We start from the raw sequence: 13,573 nt of genomic DNA on the forward strand, positions 1-13,573 counted from the left end.
TGATATAAAAAATTCGGATGCATATTTATGTGATAAATAAATGTATGGTGTTAATGATATTATGTGGTGTAATAATTAATAGTAGAGTTTTACAACCAACTATATCATCTATTTTTCACTTTAACCGACCACTTGCAACTGGAATGGACATAATCGGAAAAAAAAACATGTTAAATGTCAATTTATTAATTATCTCAAAATCAATGTTATCTATCTAATTTTTGTATTTTTTTTTAGCAAATTGACCTTTGTAAATATGTTTTTTTTGTCAACTTTCTTTGTAAATATCCCTTTTAATTTGGGAACAACGAGTCTCTGTAATTTTTTTATGTGTAACTTTACTAGAAGAATCAATTTGGATTTTGGCAGTGATCCATAATGACACGTGTGACAAAATGATCAGCGAAATGTATTAAACCACGATGAGTCGTCGAAAACTGAACATTGACACTTCACGTGGCTGTGATTCTGTGCAGTGTTGCACAACCTACTTCTTTGTGCCTACGTACGTATGCGTGTTTCTATTAATAGCATGCTTGTCTTTATATATGGAGACACTATATTTCTGTTCAATTCATGGGGGAAGCATAATTTATTTATTTATTTACTTATATATATATATTAGCCCACATTATTTTCGTAAAATACATATATGTTTTTACGCTAGAATTTATTTATCGGCGGCGCTGCGACACATATATCTTGGAAATGCATATTTGTTACTATGCGTACGTAGTTTGCAGAAAATAGCAATTTTCATTTTTCTTTATATACAGTGGATCTATGAACGTGATGTTGAAGACATTTTGGTATATGAAATAGATATCAGTCTACGTACATGTACTTCGTGCCACTTGTCTAGGTGGTGACTGGTGACTAAGGGCATCTTTATTGGTGGGATGAAGAGAGAGAGGGAGAGAGTCCCTTATTATGCTTTTTTTTTTTTTTTTTTTTTTTGGTCATTAGAGAGTAAGGGACAGCCCTTAATTAAGGGCTTTTCCCTTCTCTTTCTTCCTCGGTTCCCACCCCCTTCCCCTAAGGGATGCTTTAAGGGACCCCCAATACAGATGCCCTAAGTGTATTCACCGTTTTCAAGAATCGTTCACCGATTCAAGCCAAACTTTGTGACACATTTTTAGCTAGTTATAGAGTATTAACAAACTATGTTGTAAAATTTCGTTGGATAGTTTTATTTTTTTTAGATTATTAAAATATAAACATGTGTATATTAGATCGGATGTCATAAATAATATGTAAATAAAACGTAATTACAAATATATCTAATATAGTTAGCAAAATATCTATAATATACCTTTTAAAATATGTACTTATATCTTGTTTGGATAGGTATGGACATAAATTTTGATAAGCCCCTGGACTTATTTATCAAACATGGGTTTTCTTTGAAATAAGATTTTTAAAAGCAATATTAGGTTAAATGCATAAATGTTATACAACAAGAAATATATTAAATATATAAGGTAAAAACACAACTATTGAAGATACGACATTAGTTTTTTCTTGCTTTATCGGATGTCCCCAATCAAATGAAGTTTTGAAATCCACCATTAGCCGCTGGGAGATATGTTTTTTGTTTCTTAAGGACGACAATATATTTTTAACAATCGATCCAAAAGTATTAATAACAGCTTCCAATTAAAATGTTGTAATTACTCTTCGAAACTAAAAGGGTCAAATCCTTCGCCAATGGATTTTCTAAATTCTTTCCAATACTTCTTGGCTTCTGTATCTTTGTCTAGCATTGTGTATATAATTGCCTGTACATGAAACACCATTAGCTTTATAACAACTAAACACTGCGATAAAATTCGTTTAATTAATATAGTCCATAAACACATATTTATATTATGTTGATAAACCTTATAAAGAGGGATCCGAATATCAGAAATTAGGGCATTCTCATCATTTAGACAACTGTACTCAGCAGCTTCTTGATACCTCTCCTAGAATATCATCGAAATATACTAACCATTAATCACATATATACAAGAATGTTTAATACAAAGAAATTAGACTTGCATGCATATGCATATGACGAAAATAATAAAATAATCACCAGCAATATTAAAATTTCAACTAGGGCCATCTGCACGTTGAAGGCGGCCTCGGGCTCGTTTTTGTATCGCATGTTTGCGTCGCGAAGGAGCTGCACCGCCTCCTCGCATTTTCCTTCCTTCATCTTCCGCACTGCCTCCATCTATATTTCCCTCAGTTTAAAAGATTGTTAAATATTTTCTTTCATTTGCTCAAAAAAAAAATATTTTCTCTCTTTTTAAATTGGTTGATCTTGTGGCTATAAAGTTATAGGCTTGTAGCACTTGATATATGGTGTCAATTTGTAAAGAAATTATATGAATTTTTATAGGGTATCGAAAGATTCTTAATATAAAGTAAACAAATAATAGCTTTGTTTGTATTTTGCATAATGTTTATGTAAACTCGCTTTGAGAGATGTTAAAAAAATCAGAGCACGTCGTCATAGTAATATTTTTATTTACAAACTATATCCATAATTATTCTCTTCTTAGTATATAAATATTTATAATATGGAAATAGAGGTACCAAACTAAAATAGCGAAAAAGATCACATTGAAGTTTTTTTTTTTGCAGAAAACCCTATTTTTATTTTTGTTTGTTAGATTTCATTACACCTTTTTGGGTAATAAGTAAAACAGAACCGAGCAATCCTTTTGAATTTATAAGTTTGCAAAGTATACCTTGATGGAATCAGTATCTTCCTTTGAGGGCAATGAAGGGAGTTTATGAAGATTGAATGGTCTTTGAGAAGGAATGGGTTTAGCCGAAGCAAGCATTGAGCTCACTTCAAAGAGAGACTGCAATGCGTACTTTGCCGGCAAAGGATACATCCCTGAAGATTCTGATACAGCTGCGGTTGGCTTCCCGGTTATGATCATGTCGGCGGCGCTTGGACGCCCAGCTGCGGCGGCAGAATAGCTCATATTCTTTATCTTAAAGCCGAAAATACCTAAGGCACAAGCAAGTGCAAGGGATGCTCCCGCCGCCATTTTAACGGCTTTAAGAGTTTTTTATCATCTTGATAATCACTTTTGCTATTTGATTTGGCCATCGTGATTGGAGATCTGATGAACAAACGACCGCTTGGACTGCCATTGGAGGGAGAAACAAGAAAAGGTTTTTGAGATCCAAGAGTTGGTTTATGTGAGGAGGTAAAATTAGAGAAAGGAAGTGTTAGTTTCTGCGTATGGCCTAGAAGAAATGTAGAAGCCATTTTTCTTCTTATGAGTTGAAAAAAAAAATATAATGGATTTTTATTGCATTTGGTTGATCTTATGTTAGAGATTGGTTCTTAAATTTTTGTTCCTGTTAATTTCCCCACGTGCATAGAAGATGTGACAGTTTCAGGGTTTGTGAAGTAAAGCATCAATTTGTTACTTCAGACGGAAGTAACCAGTTTGGCAGAAAGGCATCAAAGAATGTTGCTTAAACAAGCAAGTACGTATATACTAATATAAGCATATTTTTTCTAATTTACTGTTTTGTATTGTTTCTTTTCTGAAAATGTTGTTCTGATATTCTCTTTTGAATTAACAAACTTCAAAGACTAGTGTATTTCTATTTGATTAGGAATTATGTAAAAAAAATTATTATTCTTTCCAAAGTGTCGGAAACTTATATATACCGGTGGCGCCATATTCTTTGTTCGTATGCCTTCTAAGTATATTAACTTCTTTACTTGCGATGCAAGACTATAACATTAGAATAACTTGAATGTGCGCTTTCGTCTTCCTTTTGCAAACCAATTTTCTTTGTATATAAAAGAATCTTTCAAGAAGGAAAAAAATATAAATATATTGACATTCATAACAAAAGAATCAGACAAAACAAATAATTTAGGTAAGTATATGGTGAATCGGTCCAAGAACAGGTTCACCATGAAAACAAAGTATGGAGCAGCAGTTGCACCCGTCTTCTTCCTTGCTGGTGCATATGTCGCTTGGAATTACATAAATCATCGGTTATGGAGAAAGAAGGACGACAACAATGGTCGAGATATCAGAAAAGGCATCCATAACAGCATTAGTAAGGAGACTTCTTTAGCAAGACGTCGAAAGGATCAGAAAAACCTCTCTAGATCTGTTTCAATGGGGGCTATTCGAGGAGGAAAAGTGGCATTGCAGAGATTGCTTGACTTGCACTCATATCATCTTGATACTTCTTCCCTTGTAAATGCTGAGATTGAATTTGAATCTTTGCTTTCCAGGGAAAGGCCGGATTTCGGGTTGCTTCAGGTTGTTTCATATACAAAATCTTTTTACCCTTTAGGATTAAATTTGAAGTCGTTAGAACCCTATTTTCTTCTTCCTCTTGTAGAGAGACATTGTGAAGATGGAAATGAGTGGAAAAGAAGCAAAAGGAGTTGAGATATTGAAGAAAGCACTGGACAAAGCAAAAGCAGAAGGAAAAGGTCATGAGGCTTATGAGATTGAGATGTTGCTTGTGGAGATGTTGATCTACATGGTTTGCTCTTTACATTCATTTATCATAAGTATGATTATTTTCAGCATATCTTTATAAAAAGTTAAAACAATATATATATAATAGGGAAACATTGAAGAGGCTTCAAATGTAAGTGCTTAGAGGATGATTTCATAACAGATGCAAGGCGTCCTCTCTACCAGGCAAGTAACTGTAGTCCTTTGTTGTTACTTTAAAATCCTATCTATCATTTTATTTTCGCTTAGTGTCAAATGATTTTTTTTATATCTCAGACTATAATATATTACTTTCGTGGAGATCCTTGGAAGCAAGTCGAGGAGGCATTCAACAGGTTCAGGGAGATTCAGATGGGTCTACAATGGCCTGGAAACTCAGAGGAAAGTGAGAGTCACGAAATCACATTAGATGAGTTCAAGAAAGTAATGGAATCTCTCAAGCACGAAATTGAAGACAGCAAGAAAAGACAAACGGTTAACTCAACTCCACGTGAGGCTAAATAAAAGTGACATGGATGATATGTTCAATAACTTCAAGAAATGGTGTTGTTTCCACGAATTGATAAAAACATATGGTACACTACTCTTGAAAAATACATCAACTTATAACAAATAGAACAATCTAAATATGTCATTATAATATACCATTTCTTCAGTATCAAATATTGTCAAAAAAAACATTTATCCGTATGCAGAGGAAGACACAAATGGACATCATTTAGTAACATGGACATCATAATTTTAATAATAACTAATATTTTTTGACATGATCCTGAAGACTAAGCACACAGTCGTTCATCAGAACAAGGAGATATTTATTTATTTATTTTGGTCCACTATTTTAATTAATAGTTCACTAATTTTTTTACACTATAAGGTTTAAGGCTCGACTCCAAAATACATTGTATCAAATATGTAAACTAATGAAAAAAAAAAACTTACAATAAAGCTTTGACAAAGTTTAAATAAAACCGTTATACGTTAATTTTTATAAAACAGTTCAATATAAAAAAAAGTTGAACTGTGAATTTTAGTTAGAACTAGAACGCAACTCAATGTCATGTAAATACAATTCAGTCGTGAATTTTTCTTACAAAACTAAAAAATTATCGGTTACAAATTCGTAAATTTAATAATTTTCATAACTCGAAATAGAATTATCAAATCAGTCTTTAAAAAAAAAAGAACACCGAGGGAAAGAAAGTTGCTACTTGTGGATTTTGAATTAACATTATTTTTCTTCAAACCAAAAAGAAAGGCTTATATAATTCATAATAACAGGCCCAACCGAGCCCAAATTAAACAGGCCCAGAACCATTTTCACCAGTCGCAAGCAGAAGAAGAAGCAGCTTCGAATCGATCCGAGGAGTGAGCTAAGCTAAAACAGAGAGAAACTCAAAACCCTAATCCAATCCCGCCAATGGCCAATCTCCGAGGAGTCCTAACCAACGTCTCTTCCTACTGTCAACGCTCCTTCTCTCAACCAGCTCTGCTATGGCGATCCGCGGTCAAACCTCCGATCCAATCCAGACACATCTCCACAACTCTCGCGAAACAGGCGTCGAAACACAGCGGAACGGAGCAAGGCGTGAAGCGAAACAGCGCAGATCACAGACGTAGACTGCTCGCGGCGAGATTCGAGCTGAGAAGGAAGCTCTACAAAGCGTTTTGCAAGGATCCGGAGCTTCCCAGCGAAATGAGAGAGAAGAATCGTTACAAGCTGTCGAAGCTGCCGAGGAACAGTGCGTTTACGAGGATAAGGAACAGGTGCGTGTTCACTGGTCGGTCTAGGTCCGTGACGGAGCTGTTTCGGATGTCGAGAATCTGTTTCCGTGGGTTGGCGAATAAAGGGGAGTTGATGGGTATAAAGAAGTCGTCTTGGTAAGGGGCTTTGCAAGGAAAGTGACCGAACCATAAAGTAAGTGTAGCTTTGAGTTTATATTTATTGTTCTGTGTATTTGTGTAATGTCTGATGGATGAATCTTTTTTTTTTCTAGGAATCAAACAACTTTTGGCGGCTGCTAGATTTTGAGTAGCTGTTGGTGTAATGATTCATTACAAAACTTAGTTTTGCTTATAACACAAGTGCTGCTCCTTTTTTATTTTATGATCCCGTTCAAGATTGTGGAAGTTATTCTAGCGATTCTCGTTGAATAAGATTAACACTTGTCAAGATGTTATTTTGTTGTAATTTTTGATGAATTGACTAGTAGTTTTTTTAAAAGGCATAATGTCGAATGCATTGTCTAAGTAAGTAAAAGGTTATTAAGTAGTAGTGTAAAAAAAAGGGTCCAAGGAACAAATTATATTGGAATTTAAAGTTCAAGTGTTAGGTTGTATGTTTTGTTTAGTCAAAAAATTACCGAGGAGAAGAGTATAATGACTAACCCAAACAAATTTAAAGAATAGATTCATTCCTCATGTTGTATGCTTTATGTGCGTGGCTATAAGTAAACGCTTTAGGCTGTTCTATAGTAAGGTGAGAGCGTACAGCATCTTAGCTGCCCAAGCTTCTTAGTTTTTTTTTTATGAATAAAACATAAGACCATCCGTGAGTTACCCCATCTTCCAAAATTACACAATCTCTTTAAAAGCACTTGACTCAGCATTTCAAATGTGGTCCGAGTCTAAAAAAGAGCAGCAGAAGAGTTGTGATGACTAACCAACAGTATCATCGACAATCAACCATCTGGAGTAAGGTTTCTGAGAGAATCCTCGACTTTGCTATATACTTACAGGGTTCACGGTTTTGCCTGAGCAGTGAGAGCACATTTCTACTAATGTGTTCTAGTGATAATGTTTCTGAGTCTATTCATCAGTGTCTAAAATATGTGCTAACAATGACTCCCCACTTGTTATTTTTTTGTCTACACAGTTTTCATCGAAGTTTACAAAAAGGGAAATGTTGCTACTGGTCCATATTTAATAAATGAGACTATATGAGAGAAGCTAAGTAAGAAGCCACTATCATGTAGCACCAATGACTACGACCACCACGCGGTTTGTGGTCAAGAGGGTCCACAAATGCCAAAATGGCTACCTTTCTCAATCTAATTTTTTTTTTTTGACATATCCCTCAATACCTCATTGGTTATTTTTTTTCCAAAACTTTAGCTATTAAAATAATTAAAGAATAGAACAAAAAGAACAGCTGGGAGGATTTAGGATAAAAAGGACACTACACTTCCCTGCTTTTGCTCACACTGCCCCAAAAGAACTCACAGTAACACTTTGACTGTTCAGAAAGAAAGAGAGAGGTAGAGATGGTGCTTTACAACAATGATAGTTGCAAATTGGTTTCCACTCTAATGCTTCTGGTTGGTCTCTGCGTCTTCGCTGCAGCCTCCGACGGCAAAACTTCGCCGGTCGAAGACGGTACGCTGTTCTTCACTCACATAATCTCATCAGTTTTCTTGGTTTGGTTTAGACTGCTTGTTGGTTTTGGGGGTTTCTAATGATGTAAACAGCATATGATTGTTTGTTCTCTCTGTTCCAAGAACAAAACATGGATGCACCGTGGCCTCTATTGCCTGTTTCTTCTCTCTAAAATGGGTTACTTACAGATCTGGCTAAGGAGCTTAAAGTTATATAATCTTCACTTTGTTTCTAGAGTCCCAGTTTCAGGGTTTTACCCCAATCTCACATCTTAAGTCCCCTGTTGCTTAGTATTAAGATTTTCTTTCCCCTTTGTGTGTTTGTTTGACTGCTGGTTAGCTGAGCAATGAATCAAGTTAGGATCATTTATCTTGGAATAAAAATCTCTTATTAATTTTCAAATTAAACCATCACAATAGTAAAAGAAGATAAAAGCTTTATGGGTCAGTTCAGGTAAAAGAATAGAAAATCCCTCCTCAGCTCCTTAACTGTCAAAACTATTTTTATCAGTCTTCACTCTTTAGAAAACTACTATTAATTGGATCCTTAAATTCGACTAGTCATTTCCCTGCCCTAAGGAAAAGGGCACTCGTAAATGTAGACACACGACCCACATATTCATAACTCATACCAATGTGTGTGATTCCCACCAAAGTTAATGCGTGGACGGTGATGAAACGGTTCAATTCTCGTGTCTTCTCTTTACTCGTGTTTCTCTGTTCATTTTTTTTAATAATAATAGACTCGACAAACCGCTGGTAAGTGTGACCTCACGAGAAATGCGAGAGAGAGAATCTATTACGGAGGATATAATTTGTCTAGATTGCAAATTGTTGAGAGAATGTAAGGCCCAAAAGTGGACATTGAAGATGAAACATATCATTGTTGTGTAGGGGACCAACTGATTGTTGTTATCCATCTCCATCCCATATAGGAGTAATATTTTCTGACACCATATTTAAATACCGTACTTATCCCTTTTTCCCTTCATAAATTATTACAAGTACAGTTGTAAGATTTTTTTTTTTTTTAATGATAGTTTTGAAACATAAAAACATTGTTTGTTGTAATAAAACGACTAGTGAAACGGACTTAGTAATTAATTTCCTATTTTGTCTTTTTACAGGCTTGGTGGTTAACGGCGACTTCGAGACTCCACCATCAAACGGCTTCCCTGATGACGCCATGGTCCAAGACTCCACCGAGATCCCTAGCTGGCGATCTGACGGCACCGTGGAGCTAATAAAGTCCGGTCAAAAACAAGGAGGGATGATCTTGATCGTTCCCGAGGGACGCCACGCCGTGAGGTTAGGAAACGATGCAGAGATCAGCCAAGAACTCGCGGTGGAGAAAGGTTTTATCTACTCCGTCACGTTCAGCGCCGCACGCACGTGTGCGCAGCTCGAGTCGCTGAACGTGTCGGTGGCTTCAGATGAGCCCATCGCGTCGCAGACCATTGACCTGCAAACGCTTTACAGCGTTCAAGGGTGGGACCCTTATGCTTGGGCGTTTGAAGCGGTTGAGGATCGTGTCCGGTTGGTGTTTAGGAATCCTGGTATGGAGGATGATCCTACTTGTGGCCCAATCATCGATGACATCGCCCTCAAGAAACTCTTCACTCCTGATAAACCCAAAGGTGAGGTTTTCGTTTTTGCTAAAATAACCCCTCAAGTTTTCCTAATTGGTTTAGGCTGCCCATATTTCTTAAATCGTTTAATTATATACCAATTGGGGACATTTAAAGTACAATTAGCACATACGCACTTGCCTTCTTTAAGAATGTACGATGTTGTGTACTAAATCACACAAATCAAAAATCTACTTTTTTTCTAGAAAATATCATTGGAAATATAAATTGAAATTAGTTTAATTAATCATAAATAAAAATGAGTAGGACATAATTGATTACGTATTTTTGATGAAATTAAATTTTATTTTGATTTATGAAAATATATTATATTGCGAAAAAAAGAGAAAAGAATAAAAACATTTTACATATTAAAGAATAAAGAGTGATGATTGTTTTGCCAACATAACCCAATCATTTTCCTTAATTTATGTTTTTGAACATCCAAACTTTATATAACTTCAAATATACCCCTAAATTTAGCATGTATTCAAAACTAGCCCCTGAATTTCCCTTATTTTCTGTTATTGATACCAAATGTTATGACTTCTGCTAAATTTTACCCCAACAGAACCAAACTTCCCGCCATTAAAAATAACGAACTGTTAAATTTTAACAGGCAATGCTGTAGTTAACGGAGATTTCGAAGAAGGTCCATGGATGTTCAGAAACACGACCCTAGGTGTTCTCCTTCCGACAAACCTCGACGAAGAAACCTCCTCTCTTCCCGGCTGGACCGTCGAATCAAACCGTGCAGTCCGGTTCATCGACTCAGACCACTTCTCGGTCCCTGAGGGAAAGCGAGCGGTGGAGCTTCTATCGGGCAAAGAAGGCATAATCTCTCAAATGGTTGAGACAAAGGCCAACGTACCGTACAAGATGTCTTTCTCCTTAGGTCACGCAGGCGACAAGTGCAAGGAGCCTCTGGCCGTAATGGCGTTTGCTGGCGATCAAGCGCAGAACTTTCACTACATGGCGCAAGCGAACTCTAGTTTCGAAGTCTCCGAGTTGAATTTCACGGCGAAGGCGGACCGTACGAGGATTGCTTTCTACAGCGTTTATTACAATACTAGGATGGACGATATGAGCTCCTTGTGTGGGCCTGTGATTGATGACGTCAGGGTTTGGTTCTCCGGGTCTAGTAGAATTGGTTTTGGGCTTCCGGTTTTGGTTCTGGTTCTCGCATTGGTTTTTATCTAGATTATTCCGGTTTAGATGTCCCTGGATCAGAATATATGTATTGGGCAGACCGGGAATTTATAGGTTTGTTCCAATGTTGTATGGTTAAGTATCGGTTCAAGGTAACTATGAATGAGAAAGTCTTTTATGTTTTAATGATTTATTGTAATTCATGGTCCAATGTAAGACGTTTTGATAAACAAGACTTGATCAAGGTTCAGGGTCTTACGGTTTAGATTAGGGCTGTTCAATATGGTAAAACCGAACCGTACCGAACCGAACCGAACCGAAATAGACAATATGGTTTGGTTTTGGTATATACCATATAAACCGAATGCATATAATTTTATAAAAACCGTAGGATTTGGATATTGTTTGGTATATAACCGATTAAACCGAATAAACCGAACAAAACCGATTAAAAGTAGAAACATGTAAATATGTATCTATTTTATAACAATACATGAAAATATATTTGTTACATAAGTTAAATTTATGTTAATAACTATTACCATAATTTTATAGTAATAAAAAACCTTAATTTGTAAAACATTTGAACTATAACTAAATAACAATACATCGCAATTCAAACATCTTATTTTCTAAGTCTTTTTTTGATCTTTTTGCTTTTTTTAGTCTTCACTAAATTAATATGAAGATTATAAATTTGATGGACAATAATTAATGGAAAACTTTCAATTGAAAAAGCATGACTTTAATGAACATTAAATATGAAAGAGTGGAAAAACTTTTTTTTCATGTTTTTGTTTTGTTTCATATTTTTATTTTCAAAATTTCAAGCTTTGATTTTAGTTATAGATTTGATTATTTTATTTGATGGTAGAAGCATTTTTAATTTTTGTTCATTTATTTGAACATGTAATATATTTTTAATAAATAACGGTGTTGACAATATGACTCTAAAATTCATATAATATGATCTCAAACAAAATAATTATGTTTTTTGGTATAAAACCGAATAAACCGAAAACCGACGGTATATAAACCGAACCGAACCGAAGTAAATATAGATTTAGAATGATAGTTATATTTTACTAACCGAAATACCGAAAACCGAAAAAAAACCGAACCGAAACCGAACCGATATCCGGATTGAACACCCCTAGTTTAGATGAAGGTATGTTCTTGGGACAGAGATGGTGTAATTGACTCTAACTTAATCGAGAGAGTATCATACAATATTATAGTACTACTAGGGTCGGCCCGCCCTACGGGCGGGAAGAATACTAACAAATAATTTAAATAGTTAGAATTAATATTTAATATAAATTGTTATTATTTTAAATATATATTAGTTAATTTTGTACATATTATTGTATTTGAAAACTAAATAAACCATGTTATCTGAAAATTAGTTATGATTTTTTAAAATAAATATTACTTGTTATTTTTTAAATATGATTTTTTTTCTGTTAAAATGTTTAAGATGATTTTATTTTGTTAATTAATCTATGTTTTAATTATATGTTAAAAATTGTATGTGGCATTACATCATTCCTTATGATTTTTTAGAGTTGGATGACCAAAAAAAATCGTGGGATTCTTTTTTCTTTCATTTTTTGTTAGTAGAAAAGTAACAAACTTGTAAATAAAAGGAAAATTCACATATTTTTGTTTAATTTTATATACTCTAGTGGATTATCTTATGTTTTTACTAAATTTATTTTTTACAGTAAGTTATTGTTAAAAAATTTCTATTTTAATTTTGACTATGTAGAGTTGATGATCTATTTGTTTTGGTTTATGTTATCTAGTATTTTTTTCTTTTGTGTTTTGCGTTAAGTTATATTATAATGTGTCTCTTACTCAGACTGTTGTGTAAACTCTTATTCTCATATCTGTTGTGTATTTATGTTCAAAGATTTGTTTTTTTTTTGAAATTCATGATGCAACCTTTTAAAATAGTATCTGTTTACTTAGATATATAGAATAACCTAGGATATTTAATATATATCATATAAACAAACTTATTCATTTTTTCTTATATTTCTTGTTTTCATTATGTATTGGTTTATTTTGTTTCTCTAAAATAAAAACAAACTTATACATTTTTCATATATAGATTGTTTTATTTATTGATTTGTTTATTTTGTTTCACAATTGCATATAATCGTTTCGTTTATACTTTTAAAATTTGTCAAATGACATTAAAGTCTATTATTATAGTTCCATGAAAAAATGCCTAGATGTGATTCTATCAACTGCTAACGCTTGTTGTGTTTTGTTTCTTTATATGTTTATCCAACATTAGTTGACTGACTTGGACTCTCTTCTACATATTAATCAGATGACCATAGGAATGGTTAAGGATGCATTAAAGGGAAGAAAAATTACACACCAGTGATGATACTTCTCGGCTTAAGCTCTAGAATTGAATCTTGCAGTATTGACAGGCCATCTGCAGGTGTATTAGCATAAATGACTAAAACCAAAAAGAAGACATAAAGATATCTTATTTTTTGAACTGACATAAAGATATCTTAATACATACTTTATGTGAAAGTGTTTACCTTGCTGTTTCCATTCGCATTTTAAATTGTAGTTATTCGTTCATAAAGGTGAAGAATTTCTTGCTGCCTGTTTCAAATTCAAGCGTAAGAGTGACAGTGGTGAATGGCTTGGCCAGTTCAAAGTGAGCAAGATCTTGGTCTGATAAAATTATATAACAGCTAACTAAAAAGTTACGAAACAACCCATCGATGCATAGAATTACAAAACTAATTGAAAATTTTAGTTATCACATAGAAAATAGGCGTATGTCACTCTTTATTTTTTGTAAGATTCCGGTTTTTTTTTATCGTCGTCCAAACTTGTTAACTATGTCTTTTCTTTTGTCAACCTGGTGCTGGTAATTGTTAAAGGAGTTGAGATAATT

The 13,573-nt window shown here is 34.2% G+C and overlaps 2 protein-coding genes and 2 pseudogenes across 2 annotated transcripts; 3 read left to right on the forward strand and 1 right to left on the reverse strand.

The window, feature by feature from the left end:
• Positions 1-1,409: 1,409 nt before the first annotated feature.
• Positions 1,410-3,476, reverse strand: LOC125609359 (annotated as a pseudogene).
• Positions 3,477-3,832: 356 nt separating this feature from the next.
• On the forward strand, positions 3,833-5,186 carry LOC125609360 (annotated as a pseudogene).
• A 521-nt stretch (positions 5,187-5,707) lies between these two features.
• Positions 5,708-6,713, forward strand: LOC106450287 (ribosomal protein S14, mitochondrial-like). Its single transcript, XM_013891935.3, has 2 exons — positions 5,708-6,414; positions 6,494-6,713. The coding sequence occupies exon 1, from the start codon at positions 5,917-5,919 to the stop codon at positions 6,379-6,381; it is 465 nt and encodes a 154-aa protein (XP_013747389.1). The 5' UTR covers positions 5,708-5,916; the 3' UTR covers positions 6,382-6,414; positions 6,494-6,713.
• Positions 6,714-7,613: 900 nt separating this feature from the next.
• Positions 7,614-10,891, forward strand: LOC106447492. Its single transcript, XM_013889425.3, has 3 exons — positions 7,614-7,871; positions 8,998-9,507; positions 10,118-10,891. The coding sequence occupies exons 1-3, from the start codon at positions 7,760-7,762 to the stop codon at positions 10,696-10,698; spliced, it is 1,203 nt and encodes a 400-aa protein (XP_013744879.2). The 5' UTR covers positions 7,614-7,759; the 3' UTR covers positions 10,699-10,891.
• The last annotated feature ends 2,682 nt before the right edge of the window (positions 10,892-13,573 follow it).

Source organism: Brassica napus, chromosome A5 (assembly GCF_020379485.1).
Source record: "Brassica napus cultivar Da-Ae chromosome A5, Da-Ae, whole genome shotgun sequence".
NCBI lineage: Eukaryota > Viridiplantae > Streptophyta > Magnoliopsida > Brassicales > Brassicaceae > Brassica > Brassica napus.

What these genes read in the sequence shown, in the direction of transcription:
- LOC106447492 (XM_013889425.3), top strand. Translation starts at nt 7,760, where the DNA reads ATGGTGCTTTACAACAATGATAGTTGCAAATTGGTTTCCACTCTAATG. An exon ending in AACTTCGCCGGTCGAAGACG is followed by an intron (nt 7,872 to 8,997) that starts GTACGCTGTTCT and finishes GTCTTTTTACAG; the next exon opens with GCTTGGTGGTTAACGGCGAC. An exon ending in CACTCCTGATAAACCCAAAG is followed by an intron (nt 9,508 to 10,117) that starts GTGAGGTTTTCG and finishes AAATTTTAACAG; the next exon opens with GCAATGCTGTAGTTAACGGA.
- LOC106450287 (XM_013891935.3), top strand. Translation starts at nt 5,917, where the DNA reads ATGGCCAATCTCCGAGGAGTCCTAACCAACGTCTCTTCCTACTGTCAA.